Source organism: Caloenas nicobarica, chromosome 15, assembly GCF_036013445.1.
Source record: "Caloenas nicobarica isolate bCalNic1 chromosome 15, bCalNic1.hap1, whole genome shotgun sequence".
Lineage (NCBI taxonomy): Eukaryota > Metazoa > Chordata > Aves > Columbiformes > Columbidae > Caloenas > Caloenas nicobarica.
Window position 1 is genome coordinate 2,897,975 of NC_088259.1, and position 21,217 is coordinate 2,919,191.

The 21,217-nt window shown below is 51.5% G+C and overlaps 1 protein-coding gene across 1 annotated transcript in view; it reads right to left on the reverse strand.

The window, feature by feature from the left end:
• The window catches only part of LOC135994686 (rho GTPase-activating protein 39-like), a 57,987-nt gene extending 37,095 nt beyond the window's left edge, over positions 1–20,892 (reverse strand). Inside the window, exon 1 of the mRNA XM_065645461.1 lies at positions 20,814–20,892. Coding sequence (XP_065501533.1) covers positions 20,814–20,824 — 11 coding nt within the window. The 5' untranslated portion in view covers positions 20,825–20,892. The remainder of the gene's footprint in view (positions 1–20,813) is intronic.
• Between the last annotated feature and the right edge of the window lie 325 nt (positions 20,893–21,217).

A 21,217-nucleotide genomic window follows, 5' to 3' on the forward strand; every position in this document is an offset into this window, starting at 1 on the left:
ACCTGCTGGATGGGGCCTAGGAGACCAGGACAAGAGTGGGTACCAGGGACATGGGCACAGTCACCAGGGGACTGCACAGACCAATGCTACAGGAAATTGCACCTAAGGGCAGGAGAAGTAAAATCCACCAAAAAAAAAAAAAAAATCTCAACCATGCTGCCTGGGCACAGCTCTGCCTGTGCCTGCACAGTCAGGGCAAGCACCGGCTCCTGCCATAGCTCCTGTGTTGGAGGTGCAGAGAGGGACCAGCTGCTGTGCCCGGAGAGGAGATCTGCTGCTCCCTGGAAGGCCAAGAGCACCTCATTTCTTTCTGTCTCCAAATTGTCAGGGAGGGTGAGCACCTCAGACTGCACCATGGCCAGAGACCAGCTGTGGCCACTGCAGCCTGGGCAGAGGGGAAAGACACAAGATGTAAAAAAGCGTTCAGTATCAAAAAAGTTACAGGTGCTTCCTTCTGCTCTTCCTAAGAGTCCTCAAGCTGGCCAGGGACACGGATCCTGCTGGACAGTTTCTCCTGCAGATCTGTCCCAGCCAGCCCAGGGGTTTTATGTGACCGGGGAACAAAAGCCCTTGTGGAGCTTGAGCCTCAGGACACAGAGCAATGAGCCACTTTCCTTGGGCTACAGGATCTGCCTGGACAACCCGTCCAGCCCTCAAGCTGCCCCCACAGCACCTGTGGGATCTCTTGCAGCACCACGGCTGGAGTTCTTGCTTTGCACATCAGAGCACAGCTCAAACCCCCAATCCTCACACAGCCTCCCTAGAGCTCAGCTTTGCCCCAGACACAGCGGCACCTCCTAAGCCCAGTGAAGGCTTCAGCAGAGTCATTTTTCCTTTTAAGGGCTGAGCATTTGACAAAGAGTTTCAGAAGAAAAAAAAAAAAAAAAAAAAAATTGTACTGGCAGTTTTCATCCCCCCTCTCTCTCTCATTCCTAAAGAAGAGGACAGAGAGTGCAGAGGAGGCGACAGAGCTGGTGAGGGGCTGGAGCACAAGTGTGATGGGAGCGGCTGAGGGAGCTGGGGGTTCAGCTGGAGAACAGGAGCTGAGGGGAGACCTTCTGATCTCTGACCTGCCTGAAAGGAGCTTGGAGCCAGGGGGGGTCGGGCTCTGCTCCCCAGGAACAAGCGCCAGGACCAGAGGAAACGGCCTCAAGTTGCACCAGGAGAGGTGTAGATTGGATATTAGGAAAAAACTCATCCTAGAAAGGGTTGTCAGGCATTGGAACAGGCTGCCCAGGGCAGTGGTGGAGTCACCATCCCTGGAGAGGTTTAAAAGGCGTTTAGACGAGGTTCTCAGGGACATGGGGTAGTGCTAGACTTAGGGTTAGGTTATGGCTGGACTTGATGATCCTGAGGGTCTCTGCCAACTGAAATGATTCTATGATTCTATGAAAATGTGCTGTGTGCATCCACAGCCCCATCCAAACCCCAGGTGCTGGAGGGGAGGCAGCTCGGGGCAGGTTTGGTGCCACCGCAGGGTCCTTGCCCAGGGGCACGGGTGCCCTGGGGAGCACCGAGGCCCGATGCAGCTCAGTGCTGTCCCCCCACCTGTGTGGGCACGGGCTGCAGCAACCCCAGGACATATGGTCTGGTCTGTGATACCAGAGGCGCTGTGCTCTGACAGCGACTGCATCCCACCTCAACACCATCATAACCAGACTTTGTGCCCAACAAACAGGATCTACATGGGAAAACCTCAGTTTTAGCAATATTCTAGAGAATAAATACTTCATAGCTGCTAAGTGAAGGCATTACATGACGACCTGTGAGTTCAGCAACAACTGACCATGACAGCTGGGATGTATCCTGCCCTCCCTCCATCCCTGGGTGCTGCCCCTGAGCTCAGCCCCAGGGCAGCAGCCTGACACCTTCCCAATGCTCCCAGAGGCAATGCCCCCACTGTCAAGGAGGATTTGTACAGGCACATACACCACAAGCACGGCCTGATGGGCGTCATTGTGGCCGTCCCACCTGTACATGGCCTCACCGAGGCACGCAGCAGGTCCTCATGCGAGGCCATCACCAGCTGCCCCAGCCAGATCCTCCCAGGTGTGCAAACCTCTGCAGTGAAGTACCCAAGGTCACACATCTGCTTTCTCCTTATAGACTCACAGAATGGTTTGAAGGGCCCTTCCCAGCTCCCCCAGTGCCCCCCCTGCCATGAGCAGGGACATCTGCACCAGCTCAGGTTGCTCAGAGCCCCGTCCAGCCTGGCCTGGGATGTCTCCAGGGATGGTTCAGCCACCACCTCTCTGGCCAACCCGGGCCAGGCTCTCACCACCCTCAGGGGCAACAATTTCTCCCTCATGTCTGGCTTGAATCTCTCTCCTTTAGTTTAAAACCATCACCCCTTGTCCTGTCGCAAAGGCCCTGCTAAAAAGTCTGTCCCCATGTTTATTATCAGCCGCTTTAAGTATGGAAAGGCGCAATAAGGTCTCCCCAGAGCCTTCTCTTCTCCAGGCTGAACACCCCAACTCTCTCAGCCTTATGTCTTCTTGGGTCACACCAAGCTAAGACAGATGCTTTCTGCCAGAGCAGAGCTGGGCTTTCTCCCCCTCTGGGAGAGTGTGCTGGCACAGAGTCATACAGGATCTGCCCAAGATGGGACTCAAAGCACCCAAGAGCCTCCCAGTGTGAATGTAACCCTACAATTAGGCCTGCACTGTTCCTGTTTTTATCAGGGGGATGGACACAGAGCAAGAGAAAGGGATGGAGTTGGAACCTGTGCATGAGTCTGCTGCTTTTGCAAGGGGCCCTGGCACCGCAGGGCTACCTGCTGATTGAAACTGTGCTCAGCGACCAGAAAGCTGAGTATGGCTGGTTCCTGTTCCCTCCAAGTCCCCCACACCTCCCACCAGCCGCTGAACAGATGTAAATCAGAACCAAGCAGGGCGACATTTCCCAGTGCTGACAAGTCTGCACTCACGGCCAAGAACATCATCCTGATAAGGCTGCAGGGAATGAGGTGGAGAAAATACACCTGCCAAAGGACGAAGGGCAAAAGCCCAGAGCCCTGGAGAATCAGCACACACCAAGTGCTCTCCCTATCCCAAAACAAGTAACGTCACCCAGATGACATCCCTGCTATGTCAAGGACACGACAGCACCCGCTGCCCTCTCTCTCTGCCATTCTAGGAATTACTGACAAAGGTCCTGATTTATCTAGCTTGCTGCCCAGCTGCTTCAGGACTGAGATTTACTCTTCACAACCTCCTATATCACCTACTACCAATTTCAGGGACTCCTCCCAGCCTTGCCACAAAGCCCTTGCAGCGGAGGCCCTGCAGCTGCTGCCTCAGCCGGTCGGTGCCACGGAGAGCAGCCCAGGAACAGGAGGCTCCACAATCAGAAGCTGTTCTGGAAAAGCTGCCCCACCACGTAAACCCAGCAACTGCTCCACCGCCCCGGCAGCAGCCCACATCACTCACACCGCGTGAGGAACACGATTCTGCAGCGGTAACTCCGCAGCCGACTGGCTTTCATTATTTCTGTGCATGGGTAGATCATCCTGGGTGTAGTGAAACCATGGAAGGCATTGCACGGCCACAAACACACTGCAATGCTACAGGGCGCACAGCTTCCCCATACAGGAGGGCAAAAGAACTATTTTTGTACCATCTTCATTGAAGGGGAGAGAGCGCCCTGGCAGACACGTTGGACCAAAGCAAACAGCCAAGTGCCAGAGGCTCGTTTACACCAGGCACAGAGATGTTCGTTTGCTACACAAAGGAACGCTGAGCAACACAGAGAAAACATTTACAGAGGTTTCTAAATGGTGCTGGTGAGCGAAGACTGGGAAAACAGGAACAGAAACCTACAAAACCAGAAACGGGAAAGCCATCAGCTGGTACCTTGGGATGAGCAGCAACCTTGGCAAGAGCACGCAGGGACAGGGCTGAAAGGGCCTCTTGAGACAGCCACCTCAGGTCTAAAATTACTTCACCAGTCCATAAAAAACCCACCACAACCTCAGCTTTTCTAAAGGAGGCACAGGAGGGGGCAGCGCTGGGGACAGGAGCAGAGCGAGGCTGTTATTACGGGTTGGAGCACCAGGCCGGGCACCAACAACCGCTGGTGACTCCCTGCAAACAGCTGGGCTGGAGAGCATCAGGCTTTCAAGCACCAGTCTGCAAAGCCACATATCTGAGGCAGCGACATTCCTAAATGGCGTGGCATTAGCAAAATAATGGCCCTCTGTCTCTCTTCATTTAAAGGACTGCCAGTCATTTATCAGCTGAAACACAGAGGCCCTTGAAAACTCATGGACGACAGAGACGCGGTTTGCAAGGGACACGGTTATTTCTCAGCTTGCAGAGCCCACAAGACACTGGTGGCTGAAAGTACAAAACAAAGATAACAGTGTTTCATCACAACTTTTTTAGGCCATTTCATTCTCCGGCAAATCTCTCCGGCTGCAGCTGTCTCTGCCGGCTCTGTTGAAAAAACTAAGCAGGAACAAATGCAGAGAAGCTCTTGAAAGTATTAGCTGTCCAAGCTTGTTAAGCGTGACTCAAGTTAACCACTACAATGCCGGGATGGCAGAGGAATTTGGCAGCAAGTGAAAGCAATAGGAAACACGGAGTCCGCAAATGAATAACTCTCCCCTGCGCCCTGAGCTGCCATCAGGAAATTCATCCCAACGGGACTCCGTGCAGAGGAGCTGCTTCACAGCCGCCGTCTTCCCCAGCCCAAAGCACACTAATTTCCTCTGGCAAGGGAAGAGAGGCAGTAAATAAATAGCCAAAAACCCCAGCCACAGAGTTTATAAACCCTTCATAAAACAATAAGCAAAAAAACCTCTTTTCCATGAGAAATTAATTTCTTACGTTTGGTTGGCCTACAGGAATTGCTGAAGGAAAGGCACGCGGTTCCCTGCTCCATGCACATCTCCAGCTCCAAAACACTCACCTACCAATGAATGAATTAGCTGTTTGGAATGAAAAACACAGCCCGTGTTTGATTTTTTCCATTGTTTTTAATTCTGATGTATTAAACCATGACAAACACTTCCTCCAAAAGGAAAGGCGTGTTGAAGTGTTGCCCCAAAGTGACGTTCTTTTCTCTGATCATCTCCAAAACGTTATGGTGTGGGTAGGAGTCACATCCCGTGAGCTGTATTTCAACCCTCTGCTTTGTGTGCTATACACTTGCGTCCATAAGATTAGCAGTGACTATAGTAACACCTTCGAACTCCAGATAAACAAAAATACTAGTTATGTGTAGTTCTGGTGCTTTGTCATTAACAAGATCTGGCTTGATTTAATGAGAAACAAAGACACAGTCGCTCAAGCTTGCCTTAAAATGCAGTCACAGCCTTTTTAAAACTGAACATCTCCACAATCTCGCATGTCAGAACAAAGCATGATTAGTTAAAGCCCAAAATCTGCCTTTGCTCTCACCATGTCATAGAAACAAAGGTGGGATTAACCTTCCTGAGAGTCAGCAAGAAGCCAGTTATTGGTGACTGACAGTCATTCACCGAAGGCTCTCAAAAATCATCTCGGTTGTTTCTCGGGGATGGCCAGGAGCTCACTGGGTGAACCCCCACATCGCAGCGCTGCCCCCCGGGAGCCGCAGCCCCGGCAGCATCCCCGGCGGTACCACGTTCAACAGACCCTCCCGAGAAACAGCTACAGCAGCAATCGAAGAAGGATGCAGTCGCTCCTTGTGGACACGACTGAATCATTTCTTGCCTTGGACCAAACTTCTGCAGGGCATATGCTCATTTCTGCAGCTTCTCCAGGGAGATTGTAAGGATAAAAGATTATGTGTCTCCACTAAATCTTTTTCTTTCGGTGATGACGGTAGGCTGTCAATCCAGCGGGCCAGGAGCCGTGGGGAAGGGTGACGTCAAAGACAGTGACATCAGAAGAAGCTGCAAGACTTGAGAGCACCAGAAAACAAGGAAAACCAGAGTGCTCAGAGAGTGGCTTCCTTTTAACTCTGGGGTTGGTGAGGAAAGGGGGCAGGGAGGCACCCACAGTTAACAGCTACATTTCTGCAGAAGAAAGGCAAACTCCCCCAGGGAGAGCAGACCAGCCTGCAAAACAGCACATTCCTCTGCAGGGATGAAACCAGACAACTGCACAGTTGTGACTCGTGTATGACCAGAACCAGAGCTGGGGACCGACTCAGCACCCCGGTCCTCCCCCGTCACAGGGCATCACAGACACTCGGGCTCCAGAGGAACCACCGGCATCAGCAAAAGCCCAAGTATCACCTTTCCCACAGCTCCTCGATCAGGTGCCAGAAGACCTGGTGCTGGTATTTCTGACACTTCCAGCCCAAAGGAGATTCACGCGGGTGTGCTAATGCTGCTGGGAAAACGCGAATGTGCACTTGGGGGTTTTAAACACAGCTAAATTCAACTACTGCCAAGAACAGTTGAACCGCAAACTTGAATACGCAGCGTTTATCTTGCTTAAATGACCAGGAGATAAATAAAGAAATCATGCATACCAGAGCCTGGCCCAGATCATGTTTAATTGGCAGCAGGTTCTCCCCTTAACCAAGTCAGCCTGAAATAAACACTTAAGCTCTGTGCATAGCTGGAAGAGTAAATATGTGTCATCTGTTTGTCCTGATCTAAGGGGATTAAAAAAAAAAAAAAAAGTAGTAATAAAAAATTCAGACTGGGTTTTCTTATAAATAGCACAAGAGAGACAGCCCAGCTCGGCTCAGGAGGTGGCTGCAGAGCTGGCAGCACTAGACAGGATCTCCAGAACAAAAAAAATCCAGGAAATCCCCAGTGTCACTTCTCCCTACAATTGATTTTAAATGAGTTTATCCCTCACACTTGGTACATGAGGAAGAAGAAACTTCCTGGCTATGAGGGGGGAAAACACAGTTATTAATAGCACCACAATGAGCAAGTATCAGAAGTTATGTTGCAGCCCTGGAAGATCTTGGCTGGATCTTGAAAATATCTGTTGCCATGGCAGTAATTGCTATACATGGTAACAGCGAACAGTGGTGTGAGAACAATTTGCTTTTTGATTTGGTGCCCAAAACAAGTTCCTTTTGTTTTCTCTCACCAAAACCCCAAGCATTTATTAGCTTGTGTTCAGTCCAGAACTGACCTTTTCACTTTCAGCAGTGGCAGGAGGGCAGCAGAAAGGGGGGAAATCCAGAAAGATGCCCCTGCAGGCAGTGCTCTCTCTGTCCTCCTTTTACAGCATGGCCAATGGACTAGGGCAAATATCTGGACCACATTCAACTATATTTGATGTCCACCTAGACAGTTGTCATCTGCCTCCAGCACGTAGTATTTGCTACTGGGGAAAAAAAAAAAAGGCAAAAAACCACAGAGACGCTTATTGTACTTCAGCAGTTAGAAGCAAGGACTTCTCTGAGATGGGGTGAGTGGACACTCACTCAATATTCAGCCTGACAGTGGAGCACAGTGGTGTCATGACCTGTTCATGCTGTTCTCTGCTCCCCTCTTTGCAGTTCACAGCCTCCTGCAGCGCTGCCGAACGCGGCCGATGCCGTCACAGAAACACCCGTTACCCCCAAACCTCATTGCTGAATTTCAGCGCTCAGGATTTCTTACCTCGCTTGCTCAGAGCCCATCGCTGCACATGTGGACTCCAGCACACTCCTCCCCAGCCATGGCTTTCATCCCCTTTTCTAGGTCACACACAACACAAATGCTCTGAGCCGCAGATCCCAGCCTGGCTCCCCGAGGAACTTCCCTCCACCGTGAAGCTTGACAATCCACTCTCATCCTTGTAGTCTGCCTCCAAACCACCTCTTCACCCACGCATCCCACGATGGACTTTTCTGGGGTACCCTGTGCAGAAACCCTTCAGAGAGGTGCACTGGACCACCCGCCGTGTGCTCCCAAACACCTTCCAAGTACCGACGGAGTCATGTGGCTCAGTTTTGGTCTACAAAACCACACTGGCTCTTCTGCACCACGGCATATCTCTGTGCCCACCCAATGCTGGTTTCTGGGAACTTTGAGGAACGTAAGATACACACCTTGGGTGACACTGCCCCTCCATCGTGCCTACAGCTGGGACAGCAGGAGAGGTTGGTTGGCAGAGCACATGAGCCTGGTCAGACCCTCCCTCCATCCTCCTCATTCCCCAGAATCCACACTGGTGGGATGGATGCTGAGGGCACATCCATGGCTGCTCTTCCCAGTACCTGCTTCAGATTTACTGCCCCTAAGTTTACCCAAGTGCTTTTTGAAACTCCTGATGCCTTTTGCATCCACAACCCCCAGGAAAATTAATTCAGAGGTTCATCACACATTGTGTAAAATAAAAGTACTTCCTTCTACCTGCTTTAAACTAATCTCCTATAGGTTTCATCAGGTGCTCCTGGTTCTAGAGTCACAAGACTTGGTAGATAAAATTCAACTTAATCAGTGCCTTCATGATTTTGTATACCTTGATCATGCGCTATATCAGACTTCTCCCATTCCAAACCAAAGAGTCACAAACTTTTTTCTCTCTCCTCATAGGGCGGCTGCTCTGTCCCTCAGTCATTTTTAACTGTCTTCCCTGCAGCCTCTCCAACACCACCATCCTTCTCGAGGTGCAGAAACCAGAACTGCATCAGCCCCCAAGATATGCACCAAGGTGTTATAGAAGGTCAAAATGATGCCCCCTGCTTTGTTATCATCTCCTGTGCCAATGGTGACCAAAATTTATTGGCTTTTCAGCTAACATTACACACTGAACTGATAATTTCAGAGAACCGTCGATGATGACTCTCAGCTCCTTTCTGAACTGCAACCACCAGTTCCAGGTTCAGCATCACACAGGTCTGGTGTAGATAATTTTCTGGTAAGGTTACTCCACATTTTCCTACACTGAAGCTCATCTGCCGCATGTTTGTCTACTTGCTCAGTTCCGTGAGGTCCTTCTGGATTCCCTCGCCTCCAATGGGGTATTCAGCCACCTGAAGGAGTTGAGGATCCTCTGCAAACCTGGGGATTTCACTGCACCCCCTGTGCCCGAGGTCACCGATCAGATGAAATCCAGTCCCAGCACCAGTCTGTGGGGCCTCGCTGCTGACTCTTACCTGAGCAATGACCACTAAGCCCGACCCTTTGCATCCTGTGCTTCCACCAGCTCTCAGTCCATAACAAGACCTTGCCTTCATGCCCACGGTGACTTAGTTTCTTAAAAGCCTTTGGTGGAGAATTTTGTCAAAGGTTGTTTGAAAACCCAGTTGTATGATGTCTATTGATTGTGCCCGCCAGCTCCAGCAGGACCCAAGGCCAGGCTTGCCCTCTGAACCCAGTTCCAAGGAGCCGTGCTTGGCCGTGCCTTCAGAGGTCGGACGCTCGGGTCTGTGGTCCCCAGGGTCCCCTCCAGCCCCTCCCAGCAGCACACCTGGCACAGGTATTGAGCCACCTGATGTGTATGTGCCCCCCCCAATTTCCCCAAGATCTCCCTTCTAAAAAATGCCATCGTGTTCGTCACCATCCGTTTCGGCGATACCAAAGGCACTTCAGCAACAGGATACACACAAAAGTATCTCAGCAATTTCAGATTTAAGATCCTACTGCACTCTTGAGTAAACACTATCTGTTCCTTACAGTTCCTTATCAGTTCCTCTGTTTGCTCTAAAGTGATTTCTACTGACATTCAATGCGAGACAGCTTCTCAGACAGCTCTTTTGTAGTGAGCTTGTACTTTGCAAAGTTACTAAGCTCCTCCACAGGAGTCAAGATGGCCAAAAAATGGTTTAGATTTTTCTGTGATGGCTTTATCTTTCGTGCCTCTCACACCTCGATCTCTTCTGCTGCCTGCTTCCAAAAGGTTTCTGATGCATTTGAAAATGAGTCATATTTGGCAAATTCATTCTTCAGAAGTCTTTTTCTGGCCTGCCTTATTTTGATTTTACATGCAATCTGCCGTAATACATACTTTTTTGGGGGTCTTCTTGCATGGATACAGCTTCCCTTTTTTGACCAACATCATTCTCACTCCGCTGGTCTTCCTTCCCCTGTATGTTTTATTTTGTTTTTTGTCTGTCTTCAAAAGAAAAAAAAAAAAAGTGCCCTTGATCTTTTCTTGGTGGAGGTATCCATTCCTTCCGAGCTGCCAACGGCGTCACTGAATAACTCCCATACCACCACTGGTCCCATCAGCGACTCTTCAGCAGAGGGACAGAGCTGTACAAGCAGACAAACATCAGGGCTCCCACACCCTGCAACAACAGACAGCTCCTCTTCGGCAGACTCAGGCGTAAACACCAGCTCTATGGCAGGTAGTCTCATTAATTTTATTAATGCTGCCAGTCATAATGAGCCCATCATAACCACAGATTCAGAGCTACCATGACTGCTCCTGGGCGCACACATAGAGTTTTCACAGGTAACTGCATATTCCTGATGCCCAAACCAAGATGTATTTCCAGCTGGAAACACATTAAGTGATCAAAGCACCTCCTGAGGCACCCGCCAGATGAGAGGCAGAGGGGTCAAGGCTCCTCCTTCCTGGAGAGCACAGGACCACAGCCAAGGCCACTCTGCCCGGAGCAGCCCCAGCCGCGACTCCTGCCTTGTTTTCGGCACTGCTGAGCACAGAGCCGCGGGCAAGGTCTGCACGGCTCTGCTCAAGGTCCTGCCGAAGACAAGAGGCAGGGCCAAGCTGCTAGCAAACCACAAAGCAGGTCTTAACTTAAAGAAATTAAAAATTCACTGACCAATTTTTGCCTGAAGGACAAGAAAAACGAGGGTTTGCATCTCCCAGCTGTTCATCACTCCTCTTCACATCTTCTGTCACAGCTTAGCAGGTGTGAAGTTGAAAGAGATGAAGCCTGAGCCGCTTCTGCACCCTGAGCAGCGTGGCAAGCTGTGCATGGCAGGGCTGCCCCCTGCAAAGGGGCCAGTGGGCAGCACCCAGTCCTCACAGCCAGCCACAGTGACATCGCTCTTTGTCCACAGGCCCACGTCCCACCTGTCCTGGTGAAAGGCTGCCCTGCCACAGGGACCAACAGCGCAGTCCAAGCTCCAGTGCAGACACATCCCACCATTAAAGCTGATTTTGCCTTCTCTGGGTGAAACAGCTGCACCGTTAGAAGGGTTTACAGCTATAGTCCGACGGGCAAAGCAGCACAAATTAGGACAGGGAACTGCTGGAGAGAGTCCAGCGCAGCCACGAAGATGCTGCAGGGAGTGGAGCATCTCCCGTGTGAGGAACGGCTGAGGGAGCTGGGGCTCTGGAGCTGGAGAAGAGGAGACTGAGGGGTGACCTCATTCATGGGGATCAATATGGAAAGGGGGAGTGTCAGGAGGATGGAGCCAGGCTCTTCTCGGTGACAACCAGTGATAGGACAAGGGGCAATGGGTGCAAACTGGAACACAGGAGGTTCCACTTAAATATGAGAAGAAACTCCTTCCCGGTGAGGGTGGCAGAGCCTGGCCCAGGCTGCCCAGGGAGGTTGTGGAGTCTCCTTCTCTGCAGACATTCCAACCCGCCTGGACACCTTCCTGTGTAACCTCATCTGGGTGTTCCTGCTCCGGCGGGGGGATTGCACTGGATGAGCTTTCGAGGTCCCTTCCAATCCCTGACATTCTGTGATTCTATGTGAAATTCCTACCACAGGTAACAGCCCCAAAATGGTAATTTCTGGGGAATACTGTTATTTCATGTAAAGCCCCTCGAATACTCTCTGCAATTCATGGAAACTCTGTGTTTAACCCAGCTGGGACGTGGAGAGCAAGCAAGCAGCACCGCAGGCAGACCTGTGAGAAATGTGTCTGTTCTCTGACCATCCCCACACACGTGCTCAAAGAGATGGCGGCTGCTGCTGCAAATCGTAGGGGTTTGGGGAAGGTAACAGGAATTAGATGCGTGCCAAGGGCCAAGCTCCGCTCTGGGCAGGTACGGCAGCCAGCTGCACGGGCTATTCTATTTCAGCACATGGAGTACAAGATGTACGTGGTGTCAGGAGACACACTCAAATAGGAAACTCTGCTCTTCCCCAGAGCCCGAGATCAACACGCCCTGAGCGCAGCTCAGTGCCCGAGCCGGCCAGGTCAGGCAGAACGAGCACACCGATCCCTGGAAGTCACCTGTTCTCACATTTTGAGCTGAACTCTGGGCTGTTTCAGAGCTATTTTGTGGTCAGCATGCAGCCTTTGCTTCACACTCCAGAGATGGCGGGGCAGACAAAGCCCAGGATGAAGTTTCCTTCTAGCCCTGCAGCACACACACCTTGCACCAAACACCAAAAAGCTTCTCCTCCCCCATGCGCAGACAGCTCTGGCACCTCAGCAAAAGCTTTCCTTACCCACACTGAGCCGAAAGCCAGTGATTTCATCCCTCCAAGGCCAAACAAAGTTTAAGCACATAAGTGCTCAGCCGAGGCAGCACTGGGGACTCTGCCATCGCACCCCAAGAGGCGGCCTTGCTGGGGAAGAGTTGTGGGGAGCCAGAGAGGCTGAAATCACAGACATCTCCCCCTTTGCTGGGCTCACCCAGCCCTCCTTGTTTCAACAACAAGAGCAACACAAGTGTCCCCCACCATGGGCAGCTCTGCCTCCCTGTCTCACAGCAGGGTTTGGCACTCAAGGTCAAAGTCTCAACAACACACCCAGAGTCACCCATGCAGCACGGTGCCCAGAGCTGGCCCAACGGACCACGGGGAGGGACCTGGATGAGAACGTCACCGTACACGGAAAGCAGAGCGGACCCGACAACTTGCTGCTGCTGGAAGGAGGGGTCCCCTCCGTGTCTCCCCAACACTCTTTTCCCTGCGGTGCATTCCCAGCACCTATCGCACAGGTCACTGGAGCTCCGCAAATCCCGCACACAGCTAATCCCACCTGCTAAATAAAAACCAGCCAGTTTCCTCTTGCTTTAGTGAATTCAACCATTGTGGTGGCAAGAACCAGGGCCAGAAGAAACGAGGGTGGCAGTGCACAGCATCACCCCCAAAAGATCACACTGTTTTTATCATCTTTTACATTTATTGCCACCCCAAACCAGACTTCTGCTTTGGAAAAGCCTTCAGTCTCCAGAACCTCAAGCCCCTGTATTAATTTCAAATTACAGGTTTAGCAAATTTAGGCTGAGTTGTCAGACCACCACTTACTCACCAGGCATTTCCTCAAGCAGCTTCTAAACCCACAGTACAGAAAGGGCCACAGCACTTGCTTTTCACACTCATTTTCAGTGATTTTAATACTAATTTCAGGAAAATTGAAGTACCTTATTTCAGGAGCAAGCTTTGTAAGGAGTTTCCAAGCCAAAGCTGCAACTCTTCTGCCATTTGTGCTCTAAGGCAGGACTGCGAGAGCCCCGGGGCAGCACCGGCTCAAGCACAACGCCACCCTCCAATCCCCAACGCTGCTCGTTTCACACTCATTTCACTGTACAGACTGAGCGCACCTCAGCCATATCCCAGCCAGACTATTCATCACATTAGGATGGCCTAAATTGCTAAGAAAATGTACCTCCATATTATGACATACTTAGCATTTGTCCTTAGGCGTATGTTAAGTGCTTCTCAAGCCAGCTGCACTCCAGGCTCTGCGCCTCAGCTCACAGCCCTTTCACCATCTCGCTTTGCTTCACTTGATGTTGATTCATCACCGAGAATTCGTAAAACACTTGGAGCTTCTCCCACCATAGCTTAGAGCAATGCTTGGAAGGCCTAATAAAAAAAATCCCAAACCTAATTACCATAGCTAGGGAGCAAGGAAGAGCTAGACAGTGTGGCTGATACACAGTTCTCAAAGGACTATCAAAGAAATACAATATACCTGAGGAGGAAACAGTTGCCATACCGAAGAGGGCCAAATGTGGCATTTACAGTTTTGTGACAAACTCAATGCGTGGAAACTACCAGCTGGACCCTGAGTTACTGTTTAAACACACATAAGAGAGACTCAGAGCCTGGAGCACAGTGTGTGACCACTCACAGCTCACCCCGTGTCTGGAAACAACCCCACACTTGCTGTTTCCCCTCACAGCACCAAAAGCACACGAGGCACAAGCCCAGAGTGTATAAGGCAGCGTGGGGCACCACGACTGCGCAAGGAGATGGGCCGGGGTGAGGACGAGGTGCCGGAGCAGCGGGGGTGCCCGGGACCAGCGGCCGGAGCGGGTCGGGGTCCCGGCAGTAACCCCAAGGCAGCCAGGGCACCCGCACCCAAACTGCGGCCAACAGCCACCACCTGCTCTGGCCACAGCCCGAGAGGCACCTTTCCAGGTAACACCACACCGCACTGCTCACCCATTGCAGCCCCTGGGTCTGTATTTAATTATTCACCTATAAAGTCTCCTGTAATAACTTTTTCACTAACTTTGCTTTGTTACTGAAAACATTTTATGCCTATTCGTTCTTCTCCTAAACGGAGCCCTGGCTGCTGCTACACATGAAAACCCACGTGCGAGACATAGCACTGCCTCGGAGTCAAAAAAAAAAAAAAAAAAAAAAAAAAAAAAAAAAAATCGAGACAGCTGAACTCTATGTGGTTAAAAGGGATTTACTGAGCTCGGTCCCAACTTGTCGGGCAGCATTGTGCAGGGCTTTTCTTGGGATCACTGGCGATGGAGACAGTAAGCCTCTTTGTCACTTTTCTGGGGAAAAAAAAAATATACAAGGAAAACCAAACAGAAAAACCAGATCTACAGAATGAAGAAGTTATCCCTGCTACAGTGCACCTGGCCCTGGGCCACCAGTTCATGATGTACAAGACAACACGCAATCCCACAACACTGAGGCTTTTCTGCTTTTCTGTAAGAGCTTTCCAGCCAGAAAGCAACAACCTTGTTTGCCCAGGTAGGAAACAGCCCCACCTGCCAAAGCAAAGTGCCTTATGGCAGCGTCCCACACCTGCCAAGCCCCACACACAAACGAGCCCCACGCAGGTTTGGGCTTTTCCCCTCCACACTTGGTTTATTTGTTTCTGGTAGATCATAAACCCTGCGGCTTAGGAAAAGGCCGGTTTAGAGGGGCCCAGGGCTGCTCCAGGCTGACACAGGAACACACAACAGGTCCAGGAGCTTGGGGCACTCCCTGTCATCTTCATTTCATCCCACGGCAGAGCAGTTTCCACCGAGGAAACAAAGCGTAGTGAGAGTTGGCTCGGGGAGCTGGGCACAAGCAGAATAAGAGAGGGATAAGGAAATACATCCCCTATGTAGAACCAGCCTTCTATTTGCCTCCAGTGGCTGATGAAGATGCCAGTGAATAATTCTATTTAGACCTCTCTGTTTCAGAAGTTCCCCAGCATGCTGCAGCTTAAAGCCCTGAGTGAAATTTCATATAAGACCTTAAGTCTAAAACGACAAAAGAGCCTGAAAAAAAAAAAAAAAATAAAAAAAAAATCTCAGCATCTCCAGTGCTTTGGTCTTTCAGCTTGTTTTTTCAGGGGGAATTTTCTTAAGTTGGTATTGTCTGACCCAAGTCCCTCCTTTTCACCTGAAGCTCATACACACACCCTGGCTCCTGGAGCTGCTACACAAGCTGCACCAACGCTCCCCCCGGCGCTGCCCGAGTGCTTTCCACCTTCCATGCTTCGTTCCAAACAAGCAATCTGGATCTTCAGCATCCTCATTATAAGCTTCCCAAACTTCTTTTGGCTCTATGCATTGCATAACCAAAAAAAGGCAACTGACAACACACAGAGAAAAAAGCTTGGGAGAGTAGCTGGAGGATGGTTGACACCAGCTACACTGGAATTTGCTGGCCAATATTCAGCTGGAAATATAAAACACTGTTATTCCTTACATCAGTAACCTAAACCACTTGGAATAGTAATTAGGATGAGAGAATATATCCTAAATAATGGTATTTTTTCCATTCTCCCACAAGACAAAGACCAAGTGCAAAAAACATTTTCTCTCTTTACCTACAGTGTCTTGTTCCAAGTGTACGAGCCAGATGGACCTCACGTCTGCTGCTTTAGTTACTAGTTTTTGGAGTGGGAGGAAAGTGACTGCTTTAAGAAATGGGCCAAAGCAGAAGACTGCTATTCCCCATGAAAAGTATAAAAAGCAGTCAGAGAGGCAGCTTGCTTCAGTGGACACTCTGACTGAGCTACTAAAAAGCACAAGGAATTGCTTGATCATTAAAGCTGTTTTTTCTACACGGGAACTGCCCTTGTGTGCACCTTGACAAAGGCAGGAATTAACATCAAATGTGTAAATCATGACAGCAGAGCTCAGAAACTCTCTATGAATCCAGCAAAAACCAAATCCCAGTATCTGCTCTGGAATTTATTTTTATTACAAATAAGAGGCACTTCACTAACTATTCAAATCTTCCCAGAGGGCTTTTAAAAGAAACACAAGCGTATACATGTCACAACAAGGCACAAATAATTGCGTTCCATCTGGGGAGGACTGATGGAGCCTAAATGAGGCATTTCAAATTCTGACGTATTTATTTGCTGAAAGCTTGCAAGCATCTCCTGCTAATTGCATCATCCACTGAGAAAGTCATTTGGGTGGTAGGACAGGAATGGAAATGCTGGGAAAGGCGACCACAGGGAAGGAGGAAACGCTGCTTCTTCCCTTTGAACTTCTGATTAGTTTCAATCAGAAGACTCTGCTGTGTCTGAAGGTGTTTCCCAAGGATGAGGCTTTATCTGCATAGAGTTAAACATCATAACTGAAGGCCCGGTTCCACCTCAGGAGTTACCTCCGGGCCATGCTGGGCCTGCTGAGGGGAGCAGCTTCAACAGCATACGGCAGCGTTAGTGGACAAGACAACCACCTTGTCCTCCACAGCTCATCACAGAATCCCAGAATGTCAGGGGTTGGAAGGGACCTCGGAAGCTCATCCAGCCCAATCCCCCCGCCGGAGCAGGAACACCCAGATGAGGTTACACAGGAAGGTGTCCAGGCGGGTTGGAATGTCTGCAGAGAAGGAGACTCCACAACCTCCCTGGGCAGCCTGGGCCAGGCTCTGGCACCCTCAACATGAAGAAGTTTCTTCTCAAATTTAAGTGGAACCTCCTGTGTTCCAGTTTGCACCCATTGCCCCTTGTCCTGTCACCGGTTGTCACCGAGAAGAGCCTGGCTCCATCCTCCTGACACTCCCCCTTTCCATGTTGATCCCCATGAATGAGGTCACCCCTCAGTCTCCTCTTCTCCAGCTCCAGAGCCCCAGCTCCTCAGCCTTTCCTCACACGGGAGATGCTCCACTCCCTTCAGCATCTTCGTGGCTGCGCTGGACTCTCTCCAGCAGTTCCCTGCCCTTCTGGAGCTGAGGGGCCCAGAACTGGACACAATATTCCAGATGTGGCCTCACCAGGGCAGAGTAGAGGGGGAGGGGAACCTCTCTTGACCTAATCACCCGCTTCTGCCTCTGCCAGCAGAGCTACTGCAGCCAAAACACGCTCCTGGTTTCACTTAAAGCCAGTCAGTCCTTCACCCCTAGACCATTTAATCCCAAGGAAGCTGCCCTGGCGAGGTCAGCGATAGTTCCAGCAGCACGTTCAGAGGAGCAGGGATGACACCAGGAGCGCACGGCAGTGCTCGGGCTGCCCATAACCTCTCCCACCTGCACGTATCTCCACCAATGTCAGACAGCAGAGACCTTCGCCACCCCAGCCCATTGACTGGGGAGCGAGTTACCACAACACTCAGCCAGGAACAGGCTCATCCAGCAGGCCAGAGCGGCACAACCTGCTGGGAGCAGAAGTTTGTTCTGCGGTCACAGCCAGCTACAGACGTGACGGTTATTCATGGCCTTATTTCTGCCAATAAAGAAGAGGGTAAATCAGAATACAGCACATGGATCCAGTTCATAGAACACGGGGGGCTCTGTGCTGAATAACAGCGGGAGGTGCAGATGCTCTGCCAAAAGCCAGAAGACCCTTTTGCTGCAAATCCACAGCTGAGTTCAGACACAAGGAGCCCGTCAGCAGCTCCAGGGCAGGCTGATGAAGCGTTCCTAAAGTAAAGCTTCTGAAAAAAATACAGAAACCAGTATTCAGGCAAAGACAAATTAAAGCCTGAATTAATCTGAATTAACTATATGCAATGAACTCATAGTCAAGATACTGAGACTCAGTAACAAAAAAAAAAAAAATCAAGAGTCTTCATTGTAATCAGAACATAAAGCATGTGAACCCTTTATGTTTTGTACTAATCAAATTAAAACAGCCAGCCGGACCAGCAGGTTTCCCACTGAACAAGCGCACCCAGTCCCACCCCCAGGACCTCAGCAGTCCCCAGCGGAAGATCTCCCTCTGCTCACATCCCCAGGCTGTTTAATTCAAACAGCCAAAAACACGCTGCTAAAACAGCAAGTCCAAACTGAAGAGTTTTGTCCTCCATAGTTAAAATGGCACGCAAGTAGTATTCTTACTAATGCATTTGCCTTATCAAGAAATACAGATATGACACATCCTTTTGCAACTTCAAAGAAAGGGTTCGTGAATATTTATTAAAATACATATTTAAATAAATTTAAAGCCAAAATCCTACGGCTATGCTTTGTTATCTTTGATTAAAGAAGTCATTCCATTAAAGCTGATTCAGATCTTACAGTCCTTCCCACAGTCCCTCAACGATGCTAACAGTTCTTCCTCCATGGCTCTATTGGGGAAAAAAAAACCCAAAACACCAACAAAACAACTGTTCTCTGGTTTACAAAACTTTACCTGGTTGCCAGCAAGCAGTTGCCCTAATCCTATGAAGCCAACCCCAAAAGAATGGCAGAATTGATTTTAAAAAAAGCTTCAAAGCTCAGATACAAATACATTGAAATCTGCAAGATTTTCTTACCCATTGAGCAGCTCACTACAGGAGTCTCGGTCTCTCCTTCTTTCATCTTTGCACCACCACACATAACATTTTTCTAGAGATCAAGTAAACCAGTCAAATGGGAGGCATGTGCCTCGTGTCCCTAAAGCAGGACAGCATTCAGTGAACCAGATTCTGCATCTCCCGTTGGCACATTAAACGTGCAAGTCTCATAGGAGGTTTTCAGCTGTGGATCCAGTAACAGTCAGGCTGAAGCAGCCTTTTGCATCATAAGGACAACCATAAAATTCTCTTGGTTACAAAACGCACCGGGGCCAGCACACTTAGATCTATCTCCCTGTAGCTCATGTGCTCCCAGCTAAGGCCAAGACATCTGTTTCAGCTAAGCAAACCTGTCGTGAATACAGAAGGCATGCGAACTATCCAGCCAAAAACCTGGCTTCAAAATCTGCATTCCTACAATCTGCTGTGATCTCAGCATCACTCCAAATAGCCTCCATCCAACCGATAGGAAAGAGCTGTTTCATCAACTCGGCAAAAACTGAACTCAAAAAGCACCAAAGAGATAGTCAGTGGGGATACGCTGAAATCTGGCGCAAGAAGCCCCGTGCTCCCCTACGCTGGCCAGCGGAACGATAGCCCCAAAGCTGCATGGCTTTGTTAGGTTTCCCAGTTCGTTCCGACACAAGCAACCTGCAGCCGTGATCCACAAGTGCCTTGGCTGCACAAGCACGGAGGCAGAAGCAGCCGCTCGGAGTTGCTGCTGCGCTGATGGTTTCACTCTGGATGAATTCTGGTACTCTACATCCACTCTCAAGGGGATTTGCTATCCCTTCCCAAGACACTCCTTCTTACAGACTAACTGAACCCACATTCTGCTGGAGAAGATGCAGAAGAGCAGAAGGAAAAAAACCCAACAACTTCAAGTGCAAGAGAAATTTAAAAATTCATTCCAAACACCTTGCACTGTCACAGAGGTACTGGGCAAAATGCCAGCACAGCCCTCCCTCCTCTTCCCCAGACAAAGAGAATGTGGGAAGCCAGCTGAAATCTGGTGCCCCTGGGGAGAGCCCCGCTCGCAGGAATGTTCAATGAGCTTTTCATCTAGGATGAAAAAAAAAAATACACTAGCAAAACAGCACTAGAGCAACTGGCGTCAGCCGTGGGGCGGACAGTGCTTCTGCCAGGCTCTGTACCTTCCTCCCAGCACGGCCAAACTTAATTCAACCACTTCTGGCTGACTAGCCGAGGCACAGAGCGACCAGGAGGAATTCTCTCTGAATGGGGTTATTCAGAGGAGCCGCAAAATCCGCCCGTGTTTGTGGGAAGCAGGATGCAGCCTGGGAAACTGGCCTGGCCACCTGGCCCTCCATTGTCACTGCCAACAGGTGAGCCTGGCTCCCTGCCTGCTGCCAGGTGAGGAGCAAACCCTCTCCTGCTCACCCCTCTCCAGCAAACCAAGTGCAACTCACATTCCTGTGCTTCACCAGGTAAACATTGTCATTTTGTAATTAGGTTTGGGTTTTTAAGCAACAGAGAGCAACCTACGCATGCACCCCATCCTGAAGCCTGCGAGCCTGGTCCAAAACAGGTACAAAATCAGAGGGTGCTTCTGATAAACAACCCGTCCTCAGAGGTGCGAGGGCACCCAGCACAGCCCGGCCTCCCTCCCTGGAGGGCGATGCTGCCAGCGGCCGCTCGGCCGGACCCCAAGGCCCAGCCCGGGAGCTCCGGGCAGGGGTCGGGCCGGCTCAGCCCAGCGAAACTCGGGGCCACCCGCCCGCCAGCGCTCGGAGCCTGCGAACAGCCCGGTCTCGGCAATGGCCGGCACGTCGCCAGGGCCCGGGCTGGCGGGAGCCGAGCGGCTGCGGGAGGCTCCCCCGCAGACAGGCGGCACAGGCGGGAGGAGCCCGGGCTGCGGGAGAGCAGCTCCCGCACAACTTGGCCGCCCGGCCCGGCCCCGCCGCCGCCGACACAGGACCCGGCCCGGCCGCCCCTCACCTGCGCGCCCGCCCCCGGGCCAGGGGCGCCCCCGGCCCCGTCCCGCTCCCCGCGCCGGCCCGGCAGGCCCCGAGGGGCGGCGGCGCCTCCCGCCCGCCTCAACAGGTGCGCGGCGGCCGCACTCACCTCTCCGCCATGGCCGGCTCGGCCGCGCCGCCCGCGAGTGGGGCAGGATGTGAAACCCGATCCCGGCCCCGCCCGGGGGGCGGCGCGGCCCGGCCCGGCCCGGCCACCGGGACCCCCGGCCGCTCCCCGGGTCCCTCTGCTGGGGGCCGCCGCGCCGCGCCGGGCCGGGCCGGGAGGGGCGGGGCGGGGCGGGCAGCGGCGCCCAGGGCCCGCGGGCCGAGGGCAGCCCCTGGCGGCGGCCGTGCCCGGGCCTCCCGAGCCCGCCGAGCCCCTGCCCGGCCCGGACCCCCGAGCGGTGGAAACGAGCGAGTGCGAAGCGGAGCCGGGACCTCGGGTTTGGAGGAGCTGAAGCATTATCTGAGCTACAGGTCGATGGCGACGGTCGTTTGTGAGCAGGTTTGCGA